Source organism: Lithobates pipiens, unplaced genomic scaffold, assembly GCF_037356315.1.
Source record: "Lithobates pipiens isolate NorthernLeopardFrog02 unplaced genomic scaffold, aLitPip1_a1.2 Scaffold_13, whole genome shotgun sequence".
Taxonomy (NCBI): Eukaryota; Metazoa; Chordata; class Amphibia; order Anura; family Ranidae; genus Lithobates; species Lithobates pipiens.
In genome coordinates, this window is record NW_027507718.1 from 188,807,056 (window position 1) to 188,834,319 (window position 27,264).

Here is a 27,264-nt window from a genome sequence, read left to right on the forward strand (position 1 = left end):
CAGAGGTGGCTGTAACACACGTTATATCAGAATGAATCCGGCCTCTATAGATTAAATATTCATATTGAAATCAAAAAGAAAAAAAAGATATAAATATTCAAGTCCATAAACAAACAACGGTCTCCTTTAAGTGCAAGTGCTTTGTGCAAACTTGTGCAAATTCAACTGAGGTGTGGATCTCCCAGTGCTTAATCCCGCTGTGATCACACTTTATTGGGCAGTGGCCCCTTACCAATAGCAAGGAGGGATTCGCATAGAGGTATATAGATCTCTTTATATGTCTTCTCTCCTGGTAAATTCGGTCACCTTCTCCTTGTTTTGTTCACCAGAAATTTTATTCTTATTGCTCCAGAGGACCCAATAGATTAATAGAGAGGGAATATCATAGTGTAGTATTTCACAAATAGCATTTATTAAAATTTTTCATACACAGGGTACTCACACATTAATAGAAAAAAGCCTTTTTCTAGTAATCAGCAGAAAGTGCATCCACAGTCAGCGTCCTTCCCGTCCCTACGCGTGAACGCGTGACACGTTCATCAGATCCCCTGATGAAGTCACATGGTGTAATGTCACGCGTAGGGACGGGAAGGACGCTGACTGTGGATGCACTTTCTGCTGATTTCTGATATAACGTGTGTTACAGCCGGCTCTGTAGTGCGTTTACTACTATATTTTTTGTTTAATTCTAAAGTTTATTTCCATGTGATCAGGAGAGGGTACCCTCTTTTTGGTCTAGGTATACTCTCTTATTTTCTTGTATATCATTTGTTTATTATTAGGGTGGTTCACTTATATCACCTCTGGAGAGTGTTTACTTATTTGCACATTTATAAGACGCACTTGGCACTTTATGATCAATTCACTGTTTTTTGGCTTTGCACTCAATTGAAGCAGTTGAGTTTCCGTGGAGGTTTTCAATTGACTCTGTAGTGCGTTTACTTTTATTTATTTTTTCTTCTGCATTTTCTCTGCACTTTATCAAAATAGTAATTTTTTAATTTTTAGTTACTTACCTTTGTTCACTTGATTTTAATTTATTTGTATTCTATCACCTCTGTGGTGTGTTTATTTTATTTTATTTAATGTAGCACTTTGCACTTTTTGATATTATTTAGTAGACATTTATATATATATATATATATATATATATATATATATATATATATATATATATATATATATATATATTTTTATATTCCACTATTGATTTGTGTAACTAGGCATTATACTTATCACCCTCAGAGGGTTATTTAATATAGGGGCAGCGCAATTCCAACAGATCTTTAGTTTTATATTAAGTGGATACGGTGTGATCCATTCCGGTAGTAGCAGCAGCCTCTGACATTTGATAGTGTTTTATTCCTGTGCTACCACTGGTGATCTATCATTTAATCCTTCCACATTGAAGCGGCGTCAGATGCATCATGAAACGGAGTGGCGGACTACGTCGTCATGCAGATGGAAATCCACTTGCTTTGCTCGATACATCCCCAATTCGCAAGCAGAAGTGTTACAAGCCTTCAGCAAGCCAGTAGGACTTTATCATCTCAAATAATGACCTCCCTAACCAAGTACTTTGCCCCTTCTCTTGGCATACCATCCAGCAGACCAGGGCCCACTTCAGGTCTTCTTTATGCTGTTAAACTTGTGATATGTTTATGTGGTTCACATGTCTCCCAGACATAGGGCTCCGACCATAAATAGGAAGGCCAGTATGGTGGCCTGCTGAAATTTTGCGAGGAGCCGGGGGGGCGGAGTATTTTAGAAGACCACCCACACTGGTCTTTGTCGGTTCCAGTGTGCTGTACCCACCCACCCATTTCCCTTCTTAAAACATTCTCTACAAAACCATCCACTCACTTATCTTGGCATACCGTGCAGCAGACCAGGGCACACTTCAGGCCTACTTTGTTAGTCTTTTGACGTATTTATGTGGTTCACATCTCTCACGGACATAGGGCTCTGAATTTAATATATATATATATATATATATATATATATATATATATATATATATATATACAGATACACATATATTCCATGGTGTTGCAGCTAATAAACAATCCGCCAAATCACCCCACTGCCAGACTTCATACATCACTTCCAGAGACAATGAACAGTCTTTTGTGAGCTTTGTTTTTGTTTTTATTGGATAAGGAATATATGATGTCCGTAGGATAAATTATTGCCATCATATTTAAGGCTTTAGTACATTTTGAATAAAGTTAGAGCCAGAAGATTGAATGTGCAAAATTTAAATTACGTACGAATTTCCTCCTGCAGCTCAACCTCCGCAGACTGTTCCATCTAAAGCCCCGTACACACTATCAGATTGTCTGCTGAGTTTTTCCTTCATATTTACCAAAACCATATAATATGAGGTCAAAACCTTAGGAGTTTAAATGTGTATGCAATCAGGCAAGGCCCTTTTACTACATGGTTTTGGTAAATCTGAAGGAAAAACTCAGCAGAAAATCTGATCGTGTGTATGGGGCTTTAGAGTTCTCTTACCATCTGACCATGTGGTGGCAGAGACATCACTAATAACCATGTAAAAGCAATGTTTTTAGATCTTTCACCTCCTGCCCATAGCTCGTTTCCTAATGCACAAACTTGAAGTTACTGTATTGAAATAGGACATCCTCTTCTATTGAAGAGTAGGGGTCCACTCTGAATAAGCCTCCCTACTGTGGCTCTGGTTGCTCGCTGCCACTAGGCCTGAGGCCTGCAGAACCTCTCCCCAGAGGCCCAGTGGGTTAAAAGCATATTTTCTAGGAAATATGGACTACTGTTCCCAGCCAGCCCAACTGCAAATCATGAGCCTGCAGGCTACATCGACTTGACACAGATCCCCATAGTCTCTTTTCTGATTCAGGACTCGCCATCATCCATCGTGTGTTTGATGAAGACTCCACTAGTGACCGCGTACTCACAGAGTTCTTCAGACTCCATGGCACTTCCAGCCCCACTGTGGCAACACTCACCGACCTTCCAACAGCCCTGATGAGGAACTTTAACTGGACCATGCATACCAACAGTTTCTCCTGCCCCTCTGCTCCAGGAGTTCCTTGCCAACCGACCGTGTGGTGGCAGAGAAATTGCCAATGACCATGTAGAGGCAATGTTCCACACAGCTCTCCCCGGCCTTCTCCTGTGATCAGCGCACCCCCCCCCCCCACAGGGGGATGTCCTCCTGCGACTGTCCAACATACCATTCCTCACTTCACCCAGCCATCTCTGCCCCCAGTGGCATATCACCTCAGCTTATATACGAGGCCCACCCCCTGCCAATACCAATTGGGTATTGGTCAGGGCTCACACACAAGCTGTCCGCCACTCCAGTTCCAGACCCTTTTCTAGAACATTCTCCTCAGAAGCAGGGGACGTGCCTTAGAACTGAAGTGCAGGTGGTCACATCCACCACTCTGACCACTCCCAGCCCCCCAGATAAAGACAGACATGCCTATCTCGCAGAATAAACCTGCCTAAAATTTACCTGTGCTGGATAACCTAGTAAAAGTACTTTACTACCACCTACCATTAGAGGGAAAATAATATATATACAGTGGGGGTCGAAAGTTTGGGCACCCCAGGTAAAAATGTGTATTAATGTGCATAACAAAGCCAAGGAAAGATGGAAAAATCTCCAAATGGCATCAAATTACAGATTAGACATTCTTATATGTCAAAAAAAGTTCGATTTTATTTCCATCATTTACACAAAATTACAGAAAACAAAAAAATGGCATCTGCAAAAGTTTGGGCACCCTGCAGAATTTATAGCATGCACTGCCCCCTTTGCAAAGCTGAGACCTGCCAGTGTCATGGATTGTTCTCAATCATCGTCTGGGAAGACCAGGTGATGTCAATCTCAAAGGTTTTAAATGGCCAGACTCATCTGACCTTGCCCCAACAATCAGCACCATGGGTTCTTCTAAGCAGTTGTCTAGAAAACTGAAAATAGTTGACGCTGACAAAGCTGGAGAAGGCTATAAGAAGATAGCAAAGCGTTTTCAGATGTCAATATCCTCTGTTCGGAATGTAATTAAGAAATGGCAGTTATCAGGAAAAGTGGAAGTTAAAGCAAGATCTGGAAGACCAAGAAAAATATCAGACAGAACAGCTCGCAGGATTGTGAGAAAAGCAATTCAAAACCCACGTTTGACTGCACGATCCCTCCAGAAAGATCTGGCAGACACTGGAGTTGTGGTACACTATTCCACTATAAAGAGATACTTGTACAAATATGGTCTTCATGGAAGAGTCAAAGGAAAACCTCTTCTACGTCCTCACCACAAAAATCAGCGTTTGAACTTCGCAAATGAACATATAGACAAAGCCTGAGGCATTTTGGAAACAAGTTCTGTGGACCGATGAGGTTAAAATAGAACTTTTTGGCCGGAATGAGCAAAGGTACGTTTGGAGAAGAAAGGGCACAGAATTGAATGAAAAGAACCTCTGTCCAACTGTTAAGCATGGGGGTGGATCAATCATGCTTTGGGGTTGTATTGCAGCCAGTGGCACAGGGAACATTTCACAAGTAGAAGGAAAAATGGATTCAATAAAATTTCAGCAAATTTTGGATGGTAACTTGATGCCATCTGTGAAAATGCTGAAGTTAAAGAGAAGATGGCTTCTACAAATGGATAATGATCCTAAACACACCTCAAAATCCATGGGGGATTACATCAAGAGGCGTAAACTGAAGGTTTTGCCATGGCCTTCACAATCTCCTGACCTCAACATTATTGAAAATCTATGGATAGACCTTAAAAGAGCAGTGCGTGACAGACAGCCCAGAAATCTCAAAGAACTGGAACACTTTTGTAAGGAAGAATGGGCAAAGATACCTCAAACAAGAATTGAAAGACTCTTGGCTGGCTACAAAAAGCGTTTACAAGCTGTGATACTTGCCAAAGGGGGCAGTACAAGATATTAACTCTGCAGGGTGCCCAAACTTTTGCAGACGGCATTTTTTTGTTTTCTGTAATTTTGAAAGTGTAAATGATGGAAATAAAATCTAACTTTTTTTTGACATATTATAAGAATGTCTAATCTGTAATTTGATGCCATTTGGAGATTTTTCCATCTTTCCTTGGCTTTGTTATGCACATTGATACACATTTTTACCTGGGGTGCCCAAACTTTCGATCCCCACTGTATATGATGGATAGATGGATAGATGGATAGATGGATAGATGGATAGATGGATAGATGGATAGATGGATAGATGGATAGATGGATAGATGGATAGATGGATAGATGGATAGATGGATAGATGGATAGATGGATAGATGGATAGATGGATAGATGGATAGATGGATAGATGGATAGATGGATAGATGGATAGATGGATAGATGGATAGATGGATAGATGGATAGATGGATAGATGGATAGATGGATAGATGGATGGATGGATGGATGGATGGATGGATGGATGGATGGATGGATGGATGGATAGATGGATAGATGGATAGATGGATAGATGGATAGATGGATAGATGGATAGATGGATAGATGGATAGATAGATGGATAGATGGATAGATCTATCCTGATCCGCCTCTTCTGGGTTTCAATCCCTTTAAGGAGCAATATCCACTTTTAACTACTTAGCCAGGGGCCCATAGCCGAATGACGGCTACAGGGTGGCTCTCACACACCCGAGAACTTTGTGACTGCCGGGTCCTCATCACGGATTACGCCCGCTGATCGCGGCCGTTTACCACGTGATCGATCTGTAAAATGGAGTGATCACACGTAAACAAACCAGCGTGATTTCCGTTTCCTCCCTCTCAGTCTGAGCAGAGAGGGGGGAGATTGGAGGCAACAGCGCTGTGGGCTGCATGTGTAGTGCCCACAGCGCTGCTCAGTGACAGATCCATCCATACCCATCAATACCCTGCATAACCATCCATCGATACCCTGCATACCCATCCATCCATGCTCACCCATCCATACTCAGCATAGTCATCCACCCATCAATGCTTAGCCATCCCATCCACCCCCATCCATAATTAGTCATACCTAATCCCGCTCAGTCATACCCAGCCATACTCAGCCATCCCCATTCATGCACATCCATGCCACTGCAGTGCCTAACAAAAAGTGTAATAGGTAGTCAAATTAGATTTAAAACTTATGTCCCTAGAACACCTGATGGTGCTCCCTGCCTGTTGGTCCTCTGTATGTGGCCACACTGTGGAAAAGACACACACGTGGTATCGCCATACTCAGGAGTAGAAGAATCTATTAATCTATTAATCTATTTTTGGCACGTACATGTTATGTGTTAGAAAGTGTGTAAATGGACGTTGCGTAAAAAAAAAAAAAAAAAAAAAAAAAAAAAAGTTCTCATTTTCTTTACACATTTTCCAAAACCTTTTAGAAAAAAAAACAAAAAAAACAAAAACGACATGTTCAAAAGACTCGATATGCCTCAGATTATACATTGGGTTGTTTTCTTTTTCTTTGGGGGCGTTTCCATTGTCCTGGTTCTCCAGGGCCTTCAAAAGTGTAAGAGGTAGTCAAGAAATTATATGTGTAATTTATGCTCCAAGAACACTTGATGGCGCTCCCTGCATGTTGGGCCTCTGTATGTGGCCACGCTATGTAAAAGTCTCACATGTGGTATCGCCATACTCAGGAGCAGTAGTAGAATGTGTTTTGGGGTGTAATTTGTGCTATGCATATGCTGTGTGTGAGAAATAACCTGCTAATAACAATTGTGCGAAAAAAAAAAAGAAGAAAATCTTGATTTTGTAAAGAATTGTGGGAAAAAATTACAACTTCAAAAAACTCACCATGCCTCTTACTAAATACCTTGGAATATCTACTTTCCAAAAAAGGGGTCGTTTGGGGGGTATTTGTACTTTCCTGGCTTGTTACGGTCTCAAGAAATGAGATGGGCCATCAGTACTTTAGGTGTGATCAATTTTCAGAGATTGGCACCATAGCTTGTGGACTCTAACTTTCACAAAGATCAAATAATATACACCGATTTGGGTTATTTTTTACCAAAGATATGTAGTGGTATAAATTTTGGCCAAAATATATGAAGAAAATTTTGCAAAATTTTATAACAGAAACAAAGAAAAATAATTTTTTTTTTTTTTTTTTTTTTTTTTTTACAGAATTTTTCGGTCTCTTTTATAGCGCAAAAAAATAAAAAACCCAGCGGTAATTAAATACCACCAAAAGAAAGCTTGATTTGTGTGAAAAAAAAAAGGGACAAAAATTTCAAATGGGTACAGTGTTGCATGACTGAGTGAATTGTCATTCAAAATGTGAGAGCACCGAATTCTGTAAATTGGTCTGGTTATTAAGAGGGTTTAAGTGCCCAGTGGTCAAGTGGTTAATCAGAAGGTAACAATCACTGGGGAATACTTTGATCAGAAGGGCCATATGGTTGTAGGTGTTGGAAGAAGCAACAGCGAGTTTATATTGTGAACTATTTATAGTGTCTGCATTATACCCATTTATCCAGCAGGTGGCACTGTAGTGTGTATCTATGTTAATGTATTTGGAGGAAGTGTTCTCTCCAAATGTAGTTGTATGCGTCTTGTTCCCGTTTTATGTTTTTAATGCTGTAAGACATGATAAAGACATCCTCCATAAAAGGTAAAGCCATTTGCTGTATCCAAGATGCTTCCCAAAGCATGATTTGAATACTCTGCTAATAGTATGTGCTTACCAAAGGCTCCTAGCCTACCACTGATCTAAATGCTGTTTAGATTGACATGCAAAACTGAGATCACACTTGGTATATATAAATACTCAAATACCCTTAAACCTCTTTTATAGTGGAATGGCACATCCCAAATTTTCACTTGCAGTACAGCTGCAAAAGGAATCTATTGTGATCCAAGTGTTTAAGAATCCCAGCCTGTAGGATTGAACAAGACAGGTCTTCTACTAGTGGTGTATCTCAGACGGCTTGTTTTTTTATTTGACAGCAGCAGTTTCTACAGCAGCTAGATTTACACAGCAACTCTTGGTTATTTTGAGAGCCCACAAGGTGGAAGGTGGGCAGCAGCAGAGCAAAAGGTCAGAGCATACTACACCCACCCTGTGTACTTTGACATTTTTTGGGGGGTGTGTGTGTAGCATTCTTCAGGTTTACAATCGATGCAGAGCCTTCCATGTACCACACAGGAGTCTGATGTTCCTGCATTAAATTATGCCCACCTATGAGTCACTGTTAATGGGAGAGCCCTTTGGAAGCCTGCTACAGTGGATGTATATATAGGAGATCATTTGTAACAGTGGAGGAATGTGATGGTTGGAGTAGCTGCCATAAGCCATTTTTGACCCCTTGGGGTCTGAACCTTCTGGTAAGAAGCCAATTCTTATATAGGTGGTGGTGGATTCTACACGGCTCACAGCAATAGAAGAATCTTTTGGATGAACTTTTGTCCCTTTTATTTATTTATAAATTTATTGGTCACATTTATGGTCACAAGTGGTGCACATATTGTTATTTGGACTTTTATTTCAAAGGAGTTTCAGTATGTGTTAGTCATATTTCTTTATTCACAGGTTCGGAGAAATTTCATATGTTTATTATCCCTTTTAATTTGGTTATGAATTTATGTCAACAGTCTTGAGACATTTTGATTAGTGTCCAAATCCACTTTGTATTATTGATGTGTTTTTCGTCTAAAACCCCTTTCACACCACACCGCCCATAGCGTGGGCGGTAAAACGCTGCTATTTTTATCAGCGTTTTACCGCCGGATTTGCGGCGCATTTCAGCTGATAGCGGTGTTTTGCCGGCGGTATTACAGCGCTGCCCCATTGATTTCAATGGGGAGGAGTGGTAAACACACCGCTCCTTCACCGCTCCAAAGAAGCTGCTGGCAGGACTTTTTTCAGATGTCCTGCCAGCGCACCGCTGTAGTGTGAAAGCCCTCGGTCTTTCACACTACACATAATGGTGCAGCTTCTTTAGGGCGGATTGCAGGTGCTATTTCTAACGCTATAGCGCCTGCAAAATGCCCTGGTGTGAAAGGGGTCTTATATTTCACAGTTTGATTCAAGTTTGTATTTTTGGAACAGAACAGCAGCTTTCCCTCAATTCAATCTCACAAGATTATTATTTATACTGTAGCGCAGTTTCTTTTCCAACCTTTTTTTTGCAGAAGTAATGGATTACTCTTCGACAAATAATTTCCACCCAAGATAAAAGATAAAAGCAATAGTCTACAAAAGCTCAGTTTTTCTAGACTTTATGTTATATAAACATTTGGATACTATTCAAGGATCTTCCTGATCACGTTATTCTTGAGCTTACAATTCTAATCCATTGGTTCTTTTCAGGGCATGTGGCAGATGCCAATTTGTTTTCATGGTTTTGTAACTGTGGGTTGCATTCATTTGAATACAGGCATTTGATACATTTACTCATTTTTGGATTTAGATTTTGTTTAGTATTTTTTTTGGGGGGGGGGGGGGGGGGGGGGGGGAGATACTTGAAGTGCTCTGTATAACTTTGTACTCGTTCATTTTGGAGTAAATTTTCCTCTGTTTTTCTTTTTTGCTTCTTTTATCCTTTTCCCCTCCCCAATTTGTGGGGTTTTGAAGATATTTTTTTTTGGCGCCTTATTTAAAAAAAAAAATCTTTGGAGTTTGCATTAAAATATCTTTGGAGTTTCTTTTGTTTGTTTCGTTTTAAAGCATTTTCATAGTGAAATCTGAGTTTTTTTTCGTTCGGGCCAAGCATCACTTTTACAATGTTGCCATCTCCCTGGATATATGCAGGGATTTTTTTCAGCTTAAAAACACACGCACACAAACACAAATGTTAAACTGGATGGACTGGTGTGTTTATTCAACCTTACCAACCATGTAGCTTCATATGCAGCAGTTTTCGTACAGAATGCAAAACTCTGTTGCTTATCTAAGGCAGAACATACATAGGTCGAACGTCAAAAGAATTTCCTTTTGAAAATCTTATCCAAGAATTTTAGTTCACATTTCGCACCATAATTGGGCTGCAACAACAACCGATTTTCATGCAGCGATCAAATTTGAAATTCGGGTATGTTGGAATTTTTTATTTTTTTTTAAAGGAATGATTTTCTAATCAGTGATGGGAGAATCGTGCGAAAAATGTAAAATCGAAAAAAATGCGCATGTGTGCAAGAAAAGAAAGATTCCCAGAAAGATTCCCAGCCACGAAAAATTATTTTCTGTAGCAACATGAGGGGAAATTGAAGGCTTGGTTGGTCAAATTTCAAAATCAAAAAGGTGGCACCATCGGATCACAAATCGCACAACATTTCTGATTTTCAAAAGAAAATTCTTTCAAAATTCGACCATGTATGGCCAGCCTTAGTCTTCCATATTCCTCCCCTAAACTTTTGTCATCTTCAAATATCCTGTCACTAATCATTTATCTTAAACTGTTTTATATTCAAGAATATTCAAAACACATTTGATGTTCTGGTCTGATCATTAGCCAAGACCAGCCACAGACGATTCGAATCTTGGCTGGTTAAGCATTAACCGGCCAAGAGTCGAATCTATGTGTGGGCAGGCTGAATGTATCAAGTTGATCAATCAACTTGGGTACAACCAGCCTGCTGGATTAAATTGCAATTATCGCTAGCGGCTACTATAACTGTTAGCAATAATCTTCTACCAGCGGGGACTGCTTCCCCCACCTGCCCCCTGCTGGAAGCAGATAACTGTTGATCATGCACATTTCTTAAAAAAAAATCGTACTGTCTATGGACTGCAGTCTGGGTTACTGCCAGTAGAGAAGTTTCCACTACTTAGTAAATATTTGGGTTTCTTTACAGTGGAGTAAGACACACACTTAGAATGAAATCCGATTTCCAGTTGCTCCTTTTTAGGAGTTCTTAAAAATTATTTACTGTTCAAGACATGGCATTGTATACATTATAAATGAGATAGGGATCACATATTTCAGAAGCCATTCGTGTAGAAGGGTACACAAAGATGCATGGCTAAGTATACATTAATGGTTTGAGGAGAATTTTCTAGAATGTTGATTGAAGAACAGCCTCCTGGGACCCATCATATGTCTGTGAATGCTGCAGGACCAGTCCCACAGTGCAATGTGATCTTGCACATGCGTGGTGGGAGCTGGCTGTGAATGCTTAGGAAGTCATGGCCAGCTCACAAATCCAAGATGGCAGTGCTGGGGAACCGCATCAGTGAAAATGGGATTACAGGCTATGGGAAGACAGTGCTGGACTCCAGGCAGTGATAAGTACCGGATAAGTCAGCAACTACGGTATTTACAGCTGCTGCCTTTTGATTTTTCTTTCAAGCCTGAAGCTCCTCTTTAATCCGAAGGCACCTTTATGTTCATCAGCCTACCTACGTGTTCCCCTGTAGTAGAGGTTTTTGCCAGTGCAACTAAAGCCACCACAAAACTAATTTTACAAGCAATCTGTAGCTTTGAGCAGGGCCAGACAGCACTGTTGAATTTCACAAATGCAGAGCTAACAAGACAAGGGTAGACTGTCTCCATGTTTTCACAGTCTTGAGCAGATGGGTCCATGGCTTTCTTTCTCAGAAAATAGGTGCAGGAACTCAACCATGACCCCCCCCCCCCCCACAGGGCATCAAATAGAGGGCGTGGTCAAATTTAATTAATAGTGGGAAGATTTTAAAGGGGCATTAAATATCAGGAATGCATTACATGCAGAGTTGGGGGGAGCAACACAGAATGAGTTCAGGGGTGCGCTACAGAAGAGTGCAGAGTAATGCCTTCTTCCACAGCTGATATCCTCTGCATTTCCAATCTCACCTCTGCATGCAACCCCCTCCACTGCCACCATATGCTCCAACCCTTCCTTAAAAGCTCCATCTGCCACCTTACTTTTGTTGCTGTATTAAGCTGAAGCCTGAAGCGGGCTCTAGTATCTCTCCACACACAGTAGGTGGCTCCACCTCTCACTTGTAGGGAGATCATCCAGTGGGGATGTTGACATCCGTATTGCACCCCAGGTACCTGCATCTCCCTTGTCTCCATCCTGCGCTCAGTGGGAGGCATTCAGGAGATCAGATGTATGGGAGCCTTTGAGAGTCAGACTGTCACTTGTAAACACAGAAGCCAGACTTCTTTATTTACAAGTGATAGTTGTGCAGGGAGCAGAGGGCCATAGGTGGTGGAATGGAGTTCCAGCTGAAAAAACTCTGGATGGGTCTCTTGAGGGCTGGACAGTAAGAACAAAGGCAACAGCGTAGAGCAAGCGTTTTGCCCTTGCAAGTGCTAGGAAACACCTAGCTGTCTATACATTATGAACATTTATTTTAAAATTCAATTTCCTTTAGATTTACCTTCAAATATGTAGTACAAAAGGGCCTGTCTGATTGCATACAAATTGAAAATGTTTAGGTTTGACCTTATATTATATGGTTTTGGTAAATCTTAAGGAAAATTGTACAAGAACATTGGACAATGTATGGACAGCCATATAAGAAGACTGCTGAATGAGATAAGCTGATAGGGCAAACTAACTAGAAATCCTTACACGCAGGTCATTGTTCCTAAGAGAACAGGTGATTGAGGTACTGTATCTTTAAAGCTAAATGGACATAGCAGCTCTTCATGACCTCATTCAACATGTATAGGCAATAAACCCATTTTTAATTAATTGTTAGCTTAGAAAAGAATGATCCAACATTTGGATCATGCCCACATGTCTGATTTCTATCTAGCTTTTGTGGTGCAGTTAAACTTATTGTTAAATTCATGCTTATGTAAAAGAGCTGAATTTCACCTGATCAAGGTTTTCTGTGGGTCCAGGATCTCCATAATTTGTTCTCCATACTCCTTCCTTGTGGTTGTATATATAAATAACTGCATGAAAATAATTGTTATAGAACAAGTATTGGTGTGATGAAATTGTTGCAAGTAGTAACTTTCTATATTTCTCACCATATGTCTCTGCATTTTTCTGTGGCACAACTGCTAGCTTTATGAATGTCACATTTTCTGAACTGTACTGTGCCTTGAAAAAGTATTCATACCCCTTGACATTTTCCACATTTTGTCATGTTACAACCAAAAACAAATGTATTTTATTGGGATTTTATATGATAGACCAACACAAAAAGGGTCTCAGAATTGTGAAGTGGAAGGAAAATGATAAATGGTTTTCAAAGTTTTTTTACAGATAAATATCTGAAAAGTGTGGCGTGCATTTGTGTTGAGCCCCTCAAGTCAAATACTTTGTAGAACCACCTTTTGCTGCAATTACAGCTGCAAGTCTTTTTGTGGATGTCTCTACCAGCTTTGTACATCTAGAGAATCACATTTTTGCCCATTCTTCTTTGCAAAATAGCTCAAGCTCTGTCAGATCTCTGGAAGGAGAGCGTCTGAACAGTAATTTAAGTTTTGCCACAGATTCTCAAATGGATTTAGGTCTGGACTTTGATTCATGTTGTGGTTTTTGTTGTCAAATAACTCTTCTGTGGGGCATAGCTATAGAACTGGGCTTTGGGCTCAGAGAATGTACCTTCCTATTCTTGAAAAGATTTGTTAAAAATTTACAACTAATTGGATAGTAAAAAAACAAACAAAAAACAAAAAAAAGCTTTCCGACTGGCTGAGCAGCCTCAAATTAGACCTTGGTAGTACAGTGTATTTTAAAGTGTTCTTAGTATAATGGCACTTGTAGACCAGTACCTGTGCGCTTCTGAACATTTGTGGTTACATCCAGCACAAAAATGATGGGAGGGGATGTTGGGAGTCATAAGGCTCTTCAAAGTTCAGGAAGCTTGAAAGTCGTTTCTTTCTTGGTAGATTGCGCATTTAAAATATGGCTAGGTTTATAATTTTTACGCCAACAATATCTCATTATTCAGGTATGCCTGGGTCAGGTTCTATGTATGGCACTTCTAATGTGACCACAGCATGAAAGAATTTATGTGCAGCACAATGATTCCACTGCTGCACGATAATGGAGCTTTTAAAGGCATTCAATGTACACAAAGTGAATTTATATCCTTTGTGGCTTTTGAAATATACAGTATATTAGTAGATTTTTGTGGCAGAGTTAAACTTTAAGGTTTAAAAAACTAATAAAAAATCTGTTGCCTTGCCCTATTCGAAATTGCTTCTTGCTACCATGCATGAAATGGTAGTCATGCATGCAAATGAACTACAATCAGGCCATTTATAAAATGCTAGGTAAGAGGTAGAATGTTGTTAGATGCCAAGGAAACATGGGCACAATCACCACCCTACAAAATCAATAAAATAGAGTCAGACATTTTGTTGTCAGGAAATAAAAATAGGACACTGCTCTTCAGAAGCAGGTGCGAACCCTTTCATTTTCTGTGCTAACCCGATGTATGCCTTATGATTGCCAGCTGAATCACATTGTGGGTCCTGGAAGGTGATGAGATTATTATTATTATTATTATTTTTTTATTTATTTTTTTTACACATCCTGTCCTCTATGAGACTGACAGCCTACAGCCATTCTAAAATTACAAGTTTTTTTTTTGTTTTTTATCAGTTCTTACCTCATATAATTTACTCACAGCCTGAAGGAAGTTTTTGACATGAGGTCTCACTTTCAAATACACCTGCAATAGAACGATCATTTATTTAATATGCAACATGAATTTGTAAGTAAAACCAAGCATATTAGACATGCATCATTATGTTGTAGACACAACTCTGGTCCTGATGGATGCACAGCTGAATTAGTAGCACAGAAGCCATATGAGAAGGAAGGGCCAGACTGGCCTACCGGGATAGCTCTGGGGCCTCTTTGGGCTAGGAGCTTGCTTCTGTCCAATGAAGAGCCGTGGCAGCAGCCACATTTTCCAATGCAAAGGCTCCTCTTCCAATCGCAGCGCTGCCCACTGAACTGGTTTCTGCAGAGTAATATACCTGAAGGCAGCAGGAGAACGGCCATGGGCCGGAAGAATGAAGGCACTGTGATCCTCTTTTGATCCAGCGCCGCCCAATAAACTGATGCCTGCGGACAGTGAAGAGTCATATGCAGAGGGAGAATGGCCGTGGGGCAGAAGAATTAAGGTGCTGGATTTTTTTCTCTCTCGTTAAAAAAAAAATTGCACTTATTTACGGAGCCTGCAGAGCATTGCACCCCGTTTTATTTCCTCTAGCGAGGCTGCACTGGTGGGCACTGGCGAGGCTGCACTGATCAGTATAATACACTCTTCAAATATGCAAAAAAATGCATGATTTTCCCCTTTTATGAACAAGAAAATAATGGCGTGATAAATGATGATGCTGTTGGGCTGGTATGAAATTTCCAGGGCTGGTTTTTTTTCCCCAGTTCGGCCCTGTGAAAAGGGGATACAATTAGAATATGTAATGGGCCTGTAGAGGGCAGGAAGCTAGCCTTGCAATCCCTTACCCCTGTGCTACTCTGCTAATCATCCCGATCTAACCTGGATATGGTCATTTATTCTGTGAAAAACCCTCCATTATATCTACAGGTGAGGCTACCCGCAGGTGAAGTGGAGATACAAACAATATATTTGAAATTCTTCTGATTCCACGGATGCCAACTAATAAGACTCCAGAGATGAGAACTGCAGGTTTTGAATGAGGGACAACCGATTACTGGTATACAGAGAATTTATATGATGCATGGCTTTATGTACACCTAGCCAAAAAATCTAGACAATTTTTTTAAGCTGCGTTTCTTCCAGAAAATTAAATCGTTACACCAGAACAGAGAGTAGCAAACTTAAAGTGGAAGTATAGGCAAAACTTAACTTTAAACCTACTCTCAGCCACATTCTAAGCCTAATCTAGTTAGCCCTGTAAAGAGAAAAATCACTATACTTACCTGTTCTGCAGCCGGTACGGTCTCCAGTGGCACCCGCCGTGTTCAGGAGAAAACCAACGGCTGGGAAATGCCTCTGAAAGTGACGTCACCCATAGTGTTACTATGGGGCTTCTATTGTTGGCTGCCTCTCCTACACACTGAAGCTGCCGCTGACAGCTTAGCCTGGTACAGGACCGGAGCAGCTGCAGAACAGGTATGTATAGAGATTATTTCTTTACAAGATTAGACAGGTTAGGCTTAGAAGGTGGCTGTGAGTAGGTTTAGAGGTTTTGTCTTTACTTCCACTTCAAGAATTTTACCAGCTCAATGGGATGGCTTTGGACAAATTAGGTCATACTATCTATCCATATTGTAATTTACTGTCTAGAAATCTTTTAAAGTTTTGTTGACATCTGCACACTAGTGAAGCGCCACCCCAGAAAAATACAAAAAGGAGAGCAGAATTTACAAACCTTGTAGAAGGTGTCCTGGAAGGGTGTTCCAAATGTGTATTCTGCATCATCAAGTGGGATGAGTGAGCTCTGAACCAGGACATCCTGCATGTAAGCACACATTTCAGAAAATGTAAAATTCTCATTTTTTTGTGCAAGTTTTTAGAAATCAATGGGAAAAGACCAAAAAAGAGTAGGTGCAGCTATGGAAAAAAAAAAAAACACACACTTGACTTATTAGTTTGAGGATATTTTGGAATAATTTACAAACTATAAAGAGAAGCTGAGATGTGATGAATAGCATCACTCGGCAACAGACTTTATATTCCTAATTTAAAAAGAATAGGATTACAGTTATAGTTTGGATAAAACTTTTTCCCCAAAATGTTACCCAATAATGTAAGATATTGTATTAATAATCTTGATGCACTCATGTGGTCATCTTTCCCACTTTGTGTAATTTTTTTTTAACTTTGTTTAAAAAATTAAAAAAAAGGTGTCCTTGCCCAATTTCCCAAAAGGATGAGAAGCCAAAATGTCAATTGGGAAAGTAATGAGAGGGAAATGAAAAATGGTCTTACTTTGTGAATATGTAAACACTTATCATATATACAGAAGCTGTAATCTCATAACCATTTACCAGATCTATGACTAGGGTGTACTTTGGAGCACTGCGGGTTTTAAAAGGTATGTCCTTCTTCCTCTGGTGCAGAGTGCGTGAAGCTGCTTGAGCATTACACATAAAACTGTATCTGAAAAGAAACGCCCTGCAATTATTACTTTGCCTTGTAAAACATGTTGTAATACAGTAACGAAATATACTCACAGATTGAAGTGATCTCCAGAGTTACCTTTCGGGATATCACTAAAGTACTGATGATCTGGAACAGGGACCAAGTTTCCGTCTACATGTCCAAGTAAAGTGCAGTCATCTGAAACATGTCAGTAAAGGAAGATTAGATATAATATGGCACAATCCTTTTCCACTTATATTATTTTTATGCAGTGAGATCCCACCTATTGTACGCGTTTGTTGGGACCCACAGAGAAAAAGGATTAAAAATAAAAAAAAACTTATTAAAATAGAAAAAACCTGCTCCAAGCATAGCTGAACACATCAGTACTATTACCCATTTCGATAGTCTTTTATGGCCATTACAATTCCAAGTGCCCCAGAGCATTATACTTTATAAAGGTTTAGGATAACGTAGCAATAGGAAAAATTTGGATATGATTAAAGCAGAACTCCAGGCAAAAACAAAATAAAAATTAAAAAGTCAAGATAATAAAACTCTGCTGAAATATTAACAGTCAATCCAAAACTTTCTCCTGCAGTACTTTTATGCCACTAGATGTCCTCAGTCTGAGGAGCTCATCTCTCTGTCATTCCGCTTTCTCCTGCTTCTGATCAGCGCATGAACTGAAGAGCTTATTATGTCGCCTTCCTCTCCAGAACTTCTGTAAAGAGACTGCAAGAGGCTAATACCAGATGACACTGGTACCTTTACTTCTTGCTTTTAAAAATACGTGAAAAATAAATTTAATAATGTAGGAAGGCTTGCAGAGCTGCATTCAATTGGGTCTTCTATATCTGCCTAGAGTTCAGCTTTATTAGCATTTATCATAAGTAGTACAGCTGTAGTACCACCATCATGGCAGCCACACAGCCACCCCCAACCACAGCTCCCCATGGATCAGCCATGAGGCCAGAGAGGAGGGGGGAGAGACATGAAAAGGACTGCACCTATAGTGGGTGAGGAAGAAGCCCCACCCACCACCTGAAAGGAGAGCAGCAATTGGCTAAAGTCACTGCAAGGGAGCCCCTGACCAGGAAGAATTGTTTAGGAGTCCCAGGAGGACTTTGAGCTGCAGGAGTAATTTGGGGTAAGTCTCACTTTGAGAGCCCTGTTTTTCTGGACTACACCTTTACAGAGACTGCTATTGCTGGAAGAATCCAGTAAGATGTGGGAGAGGACATCTGCGCCTGGAATGTCTATAGTTTGACCAGAGGCGGTTCTAGACTTTGTGCGGCCTTAGGCAAATCTTAGACATGAGACCCCACTCATGCTCATAATGGGAAAAATAAAATTCAAGCGATAAAAAAAATAAATAAAAAAAAATAACCATGTCCCCCCCCACAGCACTGCCGGCTTCCCTCTTCTCTTCTGCTGACTGCTGTGGGGAATCTTCAGGAAAAGGGGTTGGTAAATATCTAATTTACCAGCCCCTTCCTTTACCAATCACTCGCTGTGTTCATTTAGAACTGATCACTCGCTGTGTTCATTCATAACGATGTTTACTCTGCTTCAGTTTTATGAACAGGAGCCTCCCGATCATTCATTTGCAGTGCAGCCGAGGCTGCTGAGAAATGAACTGGGGAATGTGTTTCCTCAGTCCCTTTCCATACTGCCCAACATTTTGAGATGGGAACAAGGGACACCTACTAACAAATGTATGTAGGCATAGGACACGCCCCCTGCCACAGCCCCTTAAAAGGTGAAAAAAAAAAAAAAGTTAATTAAATCCACAAGGACTTTACCACTACCATTCCTTTATATTGGCTTTTAAAATGTACAAATGCAGCAATTTAGAAACTGGAGGTACGGTTTAGCACTGGGAAATATTTTTTGAAAGATAAAAAGTGCATTTTATATACAATTATATAAATCAGACCAAAATGAGAGACAAATATGGTGGAATGAGGGACAGAGGGACATTGCTCCAAATCAGGGACAGTTGGGAGCTATGCCTTTCTTTGTCTCAAGAGACTTGATATTTCACCAAAAAAAAAAAAAAATAAAATAAACTCTCACCAAAAAAATATAAAAATCAGACTAAAAAGCCATGCCCAATATGTAGCATAATTTAGCCACACTATATGCCACAGGTCACCATCTCCCTAGTAGGGGACTGTAGATTTTGTAGAAGCAATGATGAATAGTCAGATGAATCTTGTGAAGAGCTTGTTCATTCCAGTCAACAGAGAGCCACATGTAAAACCAGTTTCTTCTAGTTTCACTTCATAACCTACTTCCTGTTCCCACACCCAGGTCCTCACACATCAGTCCAAATACAACACATACATATTCTACAGGGTCCCAGTGCATTACTTTGCCCATGATATTATGATGGTACTGTACAATGATGTGTAGGAGAGGAAAGCGGAGGGTATGACAGTGGGTAGTATGTACATGAGAGGGTTGTGGAGTGTATGGAGGTGGGTAGTACGTACATGAGAGGGGTGCACATGGTAGAAAAGTGGTATATGGTGTAAACGAGCCCTAATTTATTGCTCCATCACTGCAGAGGCCACCTTGCAGTGGCATGCATGGAGCAACTGAAGTTAGCAGCGCAGCACAGCACTAGAACTAGCCCCCACCCTGCTGCAGACACTGCTCTCACCGTCCCCTCCCCATCTCAAGTTCCTGCACACAATTCTCAAGTTCTCGCAGAAAGCTGACAGTTCACCTTCCTCCACCCATTCGGTGTCCCGACGCTGAACAAACTCCTGCATGTGCATGCATCCCTCCTGGCGGGTTCAGCAGCGGCCGGCAGCTCCACCTTCACCTCTAAAATCTGTCTGCAGGCACCACTGGAGGACACAGAGGGTATGATTGGGAGTGCAAAGAGGCAGAGGGAGGAGACTCCAGGTCAGAGCTGGCAATATAGCAGCACTGCAGCTGTATACTAGAGACTTTATACAGGCATAGTCATCCATAGCTCAGTGGGGACACCGACAAAGGGACATTCCCTCACACACACACGTCAAGCAAATTAGGACTTTCATCTGGGATTGCTGCAACAGTGTTTAGACCTTCTACCGTTGTCCTCGGAGATCGCATGCCCCAGTGCTATTTTGCCCAAACCAGAAAGTGCCGTGTTCACATGAAAGAAGCACCAATTATGATCACAGAACATTTGAGAGGATTTGGTCTAACAAGTTGGCTGCTTCTGAGGACTGCTTCTCTGACATCTCTTGATTAATTGGACCATCTTCCTTCCTGATCTGGAGCCCAGACGTGGAGGTCCAATACTTTGGTGTTTAGACCTTTTCGATTCACTGAGCATATGCCCATTTGAGTCCTCTTACTCCGGTAAGCCTCCTCACTAACCGGTGGTGGTTCTATTGTCTGTGTCTTCACTTCAACACGGATGCCACGTGGAATTCCACTTCTGGCTACATAATCTGTTTTCACAGTGTAACCAAGAATTGTTAAATTTATGGTTTAAAAATCTTTACATAAATGGCACATGGACTTTAGTTTGGGTGTGAATTTCACATCACTTTTCACTTTTTTTGTGGTCATTGCACAGTATATATTAGTTTGTACATAGATCAGTTTTTGAGAGCTGCACAAAATTTTATATCTTTCACATATCTGTTGGATAGCCAAAGATTTAGATACCATGCTACAGGCCTCTAATGTGCGATCAAAACTTGGCCAGTGACGGGTACTTGAAAGCACCATATTCTTTTCAGAGGCTCACATGCAAGTGACAATTAGTGGTCTACTCCACATCAGACCCAAAATCAACTGATCCATTATAAAATCTTAACTCACTAACATACGTACCAGACCAGCTGATGGGAAGTGAGTAGAGAACCACAGGCGAGTTGTAAATAGGTTTCTGTTCTGGAGAGGACTCATCCAGCTGAAAATGCACTCTAACAGATCGCGGTATATGTGGGGAATCTGAATGGGTGGAAACAATGTCATTAACCAGATCATTATTTTTACTTCTTGTTCCCAGGCACAAATACCAATAACACAAAGCCAAACTCTGAATATCAAATACACTGGATGAGGGACAGACCAAGAACAGAAGGCTTTTCTTTGTTGAAATGGGCATCTTGTCTTTATTGGCCATATAAAAAGCGTAGAAAGAGACCATGCAGAATATTTAAATACATTAAAGTAATGAATGTGACATTCAAACATTCTGTACTGATTTTAAAAGATGTGATTGGACCGGAGGAGCCCAGGGTTGGCTCACTGCAGTCACAGCGCAAAGGGAGAGTCGTTCCTGCTGTAGAAAATACAGGAACGAGGGGTGTTCCCTTCCTGCACATCTTTTGGAAATGTGAGCAGTTATCGCTTACATGGGATGTGTACCCTTTAGAGATGGAGAGAAAAAAAAATATATAATTATATATATATATATATATATATATATATATATATATATATATATATATATATATATATATATATATATATATATATATATATATATATATATATACACACATATACATATACACATACACACACACACTCTTTTATTCCCCCCTCATTCTACTACTGTTGCTTGAAAACGTTACATGTGAGGTTCTTTTTTTATTTCAAAGATTTTATTGAAAATACAAAAGGAAGGAAACCAGTTAATTTATTCAGAATTAATGGGATAATGTGCTGTATATCTTATCAATGATGTTTTTGAATTAATCTCAGGAAGACAATGCACAAAATGAAAGATAGCAAAATATTGTGTTTCTTTTGTTGCATAGGATTTACCCAGTTGGGAAAATACAGTATCTAGCAGTGGATGCAGAGCAATCGTATGAATACCCAATAACCACACACCTGTGATTTCTATGGTGTACCTAATGTAGGTGCCAAGAAGACAGCATGCTTACATAAAATTGCATCTGGTATGTTTATAAAGAATTGAACATTAGTCTTTATTAGTGCCAACACTTCAAGGTTGAGTGGGAAAGCTGGGAGTGTTTGTATGAGATTTACAGACAACCCAGGTAAAATGTTGCACTAGTGACTCCCTAACAACACTTTTGTACTCCCTGCTGCATTATAATATTTTTTCAGGGTCACCAAAATATAGACTATCAGTGATTAAATTACACAAGTCATTGACTTCAGAGATTTACCTTCCTCCACGTAAACATTCCTCAAATTATAGAAGTGGCGGGGGGTATTTTTTTTACAAGACAGTGTGACCGCATCATCCTTAAAGGATTTCTGGGAAACTTCGGGTGATTTCAGCTGTACCTAATGGCAAAAATAAAAGTCCAGCACAACAGTATATTTTTACAGAAACAAAAGTTATTACCTTTATGTATAAGCCTATGTATTAGAAGTTTTCAGACAGTACAATACAACATGACATTGTACAAAGCATAACTGTACAGTGCATCACCATGAAATTCAAGGTACACATCAAAATCATGAAGCATAAAAGCATACCATGTATAGCATGCACATTATCATAAGATAACAAGTAGGCAGTAGCCTATCAAAACATACAGTAAGCGCGGCAATTAAAATAAAGTTGACCAGGTTGCAATACCCTACCGTATTTGCTAGCTTAAAAATCCTTACATGCTCGCTTTGCTATGTTTAGGAGGGGGCAGTGGGGTAATGTTTAAAATAATTAAAGTGAAACTTTAGTCAGAAAATTAGGTCCCCCGATCTACATGGGTGGCACAACCAGTTATTAGGTTTAGGGGGCACTTACTTATTCACTAAAGCCAGGCAGGTTTGGACAGGTTTTTTGCCTTAGTGAAAGAAACCATCATTTAAAAACTGAATTTTGTATTTACTCGGGTTATCTTTGTGTAATAAAATGTGTTTAATGATCTGAGTCATCTAAGTGTGACAAATATGCAAAACAAAATAAATAAAAAATGAATAAAAAAAAGAAAGAAAAAAAAAAAAAAAAAAGAAAGTGGGCAAATATCCTGTGAGGCAAAACAAATATATAGTGCAGATTTTCTCAAACATTTCTATAGACATGGAAATATGATTTAACTGCAATAGTATAATTCAGGCTGGGTTCACATTGCAGCGATGCGGGAACACTGCGGGTTCCCGCATCGCATGCCTCCCGGCGGCAGTTCACACTGCCCTATGCGAACTGCTGGGAGTGTCAGTGAAACGTTAATGACACCCCCAGATCAGTTCGCATATCGCAGTGCGATCTGCAAACCCGGACAGGAATCGGATCGCATGGTGTGAACACCCATGCGATCCGATTCTGGGAAAAGGAAAAAGGTTTTGCAGTGGACATTCATTAAGACTAGATATATCTATAGGATAAGGAACAAAGGGGCCAATTTACATCCCTTTATATCCTTGTGTTGCCTTTCATCAACACATGTTATGTAGTCATGTAAAAACAGCCCATTCATCTGAATAGTATGCCAATGGCTCCCATTGCTGTGTCTGAGCCAATGAGGAGGCAGAGACCTGAAAGAGCTTCTGCTCTTGTGCACATTGCTGGATCTGGCTCAAGCGATTATAGGGGGGTTCTTAAGGGGAAGCTGCACACTGAAAGTTTTTTTTACCTTTAATAGATTGCATTTAGAACCACTTATTGCTGCTTAATATGAAATTGGATAGTGCTAAAAAAAAAAGTCATAGGCACTGTACAGTACTGACAAGATCTTCTCTACAAATCTATAAAGCATCCCTATATAAAAAGATTCTCTATACCACTGCTCCTCTCCATCTGTACTGGGGTCACATTAGCTGAGTGAGGGAGAGAAACTGAAAGAAATATTGGAATACTAGTCCATACCAAATGTACAAAGGTCTTATTGCTTTGTAAAAATAAATCACATCTAATGTTGGATGTCCTACATGTGTGGATGTTGCCTTGTAATGTAAAACTATTATTGTAATTTTTTACATTTTAGAATGGGGTGCATGAAGATTAAAATTATGCACAAAGGGGGCTCCGAATGAAAAAAGGTTAAGGCTCCATGCACACTAGGAGTAGAAAAAACTTCAACTTTTTAGCTTAAAAAAAAAAAAAAAAGTGGCATAAGACACAAATTGAAAGCATAGTCCAGTGTGCATGGAGCCTAAATGTTGAGGTTGAGTTTGAATTGGCCTTAAACCTTGATGTGGATATCCTAATTCTCAGGGATCTCACACTCTGAACAAGCAGTAAAAAGTTCTCCACACTCACCCTTCGATGCCTTCTTTTGATAGACTGTGGGGATGGGGTCTTTCTACTGCCACAATTATTCTTGGGGGTGATAGGCTCCTTTGGAGGCCGGGCTTGGATTTTACGTGACCTCAAAATCATTTCCTGACTGCATGTGGAATCCAAATTCACCAGCTGAAATTCTTTACACAAGAAGTTTTCTAAAATGAAAAATAAAAAATGAGGTCAGCTCTGAGCTTATAATGGGAATTGTAGATAGATAACTAATCATTAGATGACCACGGTCCCTTGTACATAGGTTTAATAGTATGGGACAACAACCTCATCCCTCTTCTGATGGGATGGTTTCAGGTTCACAAAACACAAAACCTTTGGCCTTCTCATCTAGAAGCATTTTCTTACATGGTCCATCAACTGAGTACCCCTCCTGTTGGCCCATTATTTGATCCTACTCCATTACTTGCTTCCTTACGCTCCCATTTTTCGTTTCTCATTACAGGTTTTCCCTTTTAAGTCAAGCATCACTTATTTTTATTCCCCTCCTTTCTCTTCACAATTTTTATGGTTGCTAGTATTTAATAATTTAGATACCAGAGTATATTTGCTATGTACCACATGCAGTGTTTATGTACACTGGATCACCAAGATCTGTGACTTTTCCATGACATGGATGGGGTTATAAGGGAGGGTGTATCCATGGGTAGCTGCTTAATCATATTTGCTAGAGCAACATTAAGGTTTAATGTTATTTTGTAATGATCTGTTTTTTACATTACATAAAACATAATGTGTATATAAAATGGTTTATATCTTGCTGTTGCTTACGCTATACAGGGTTTATTCATGTCTTATGTCAAAGTCTGGACTGCAGTCTATAGAGAGCCCATAACTTTGGCGGAATCTACTGCATAAGACCCAGGAGTCAACAACCAAAGGAAAGAAAAGCAAGAGTTTGGAGCAATGATTGGCTTCTGAGGAGAGTAGAATTTTCCCATATGCCCTTGCTAACCAGCTTGCGGGAAAGTTATCCTGATGACTACCGTAATTATCTCAGGATGTCCCAAGAAGCTTTCAACATTCTACTTGAACAAGTTGGTCCTCACATACAGAAGACAGATTCCTTAACCACTTAAGGACCGAGCCTCTTTTTGAGATGTGTTTACAAGTTAAAAATGTTTTTGTTTTTCTTGCTAGAAAGTTGCTTAGAACTCCCAAACATACATTTTTTTCTAACACCCTCGAGAATAAAATGGCGGTTGTTGCAATACTGTCACACCGTATTTGCACAGCGGTTTTACAAGCGCACTTTTTTTGGAAAGAAATGTTTTTTGAAGAATAAAAAAAAAAAAAATTTAAAATAAGACAACGGTAAACTTAGCCCAATTTTTTTTTTTATATTGTGAAAGATAATGTTATGCCGACTAAATGGATACTCAACATATTACGCTTCAAAATTGCACCCGCTCATGGAATGGCAACAATGGAGCTGGAATGGAGCTAGCTGCTGCCATAACTATATCCCCCTTCAAAGTAAGGACGTATATCGGCATGCGGCAGTCCAGAAGTGGTTAATGTGGAAATCAATCAGCCCAGAAAAGAGACCTATAGCAACTCTGCACTTCTTAGCAACAGGAAGAACCCTTGAAGATCTCAAACAGGGAGATCAGTGCAGGCATTGGGCCAGATTAGTCCAGAAACATGCAAGGCTATCACTAATGTCTTAAAAAGAGTATTTGAAGGTAGTTTAATTTGTCTCAAAAACATTTTATTTTTGAATTGTAAACATATCCAGCACAGAAAATAAAACCTCAAATGGTTGAATATTGTGCATTAAACACATACTATAATGAACAGGCAAAGAACTATAGATTTGTGAAACTGGGATCCTGTGTCCACAAACTATTTTCTTGTTCCTGGCCAGGTATTCTTCTTTGCCATGTGTTGTCTGCCTGTGAGCGAGAGGGCATGTTCACATGCATTGCCACGTGGGTTGTTGTTGGGAGTGCATACTGCGTTGCCATGTGGGTTCAGGAGGGCATATGCATTTTTGTTTGCCAAGTGCTTTCAGGTGTTGAAGGGGTGTGCATATGCATGTCGTTGCCATGCTGGTTCCACCAATGATCTGTTTTGATTTTGCACTGGCCAGTTATTTACATGCCGAGATGCAGGAGGATTAATACTTGTAATATGAGTGTTAAATATAGCTGGTTTCATCTGTCCAATGCTTAGAAGTTCATTCAGTACATTAAAGGCTCAATAATTTGTCGTTCCTGGGGAGACTTCATGCAAAGTCTTGCAGCAACCAGATTTCCAAACATATCGCAGTCATCTGCTTCTTTACCAGATGCTTCCCTGAAAAACCTTTTGATATACTCATCTGCTTTTCTCTTTTTGCCACATTGGAGTGGTCTGGCCTGTTGTGTTTGGAATGTTTCAGGAGTATTATGTTCCTAGGGGAATAGAAAATCATGATGAATGCACGATCAACAATTGCATAATACATACATACATATATATTATATCTCATTTCCAAGTTGCTCTGAGGATTGGTAAAGATTTTTTGGATATGTGGAAATTTCCTAACTGTGGTGGAGCCATTGACGGTAAACATATCCATATTATGCTGCCAGCACACTCATATTCCTGCTACTTTAATTTATAAAGGCTACTTCAACATCATACTGCTGGCAATTTGCAATGCCAAATATGAGTTCATCTATTTGGACATTGGAAGGCATGGCTGGAATTCTGATGGTGGAGTTTTTGACAGGACTGAATTCCTAAGAAGTCTTGCGAGTGGAGAAATACATTTACTACCTGAAGAAGAGAATGTGGCCGGCTTAAAGTTTGTTTTTGTGGTTGATGAAACATTCTCTCTGCTGGATAATATTCTAAAGCCATACCCTATGCGAAACCTAACAACAAAAAATGTACAAATTACAGAGTCTCGAGAGCCAGGCGTGTGGTAAAGAATGAATTTGGGATCATGTCAAATAGGTTCCGCATATTTCATACAGCCATCAATCTGAGTTTTCCCAAGATTGATGCAAAAGTGGAATGCTGTTGTGTGGTGCACAACTTCCTGCATCAGCAAAACCAGCAACTACATGCCTCCAC

General features: G+C 40.0%; 1 protein-coding gene across 1 annotated transcript in view; it reads right to left on the bottom strand.

Annotated features, from left to right (window-relative positions):
* LOC143974521 (CTD small phosphatase-like protein 3) overlaps positions 1-27,264 on the bottom strand; it is a 76,508-nt gene that overhangs the window by 28,980 nt on the left and 20,264 nt on the right. Inside the window, exons 2-9 of the mRNA XM_077476005.1 lie at positions 24,169-24,347; positions 22,127-22,247; positions 20,814-20,933; positions 17,066-17,171; positions 16,880-16,991; positions 16,261-16,344; positions 14,508-14,570; positions 12,758-12,837 (exon numbers count right to left, since the gene is read on the bottom strand). Of these exons, the coding sequence (XP_077332131.1) occupies positions 12,758-12,837; positions 14,508-14,570; positions 16,261-16,344; positions 16,880-16,991; positions 17,066-17,171; positions 20,814-20,933; positions 22,127-22,247; positions 24,169-24,288 (806 nt within the window). The 5' untranslated portion in view covers positions 24,289-24,347. The remainder of the gene's footprint in view (positions 1-12,757; positions 12,838-14,507; positions 14,571-16,260; positions 16,345-16,879; positions 16,992-17,065; positions 17,172-20,813; positions 20,934-22,126; positions 22,248-24,168; positions 24,348-27,264) is intronic.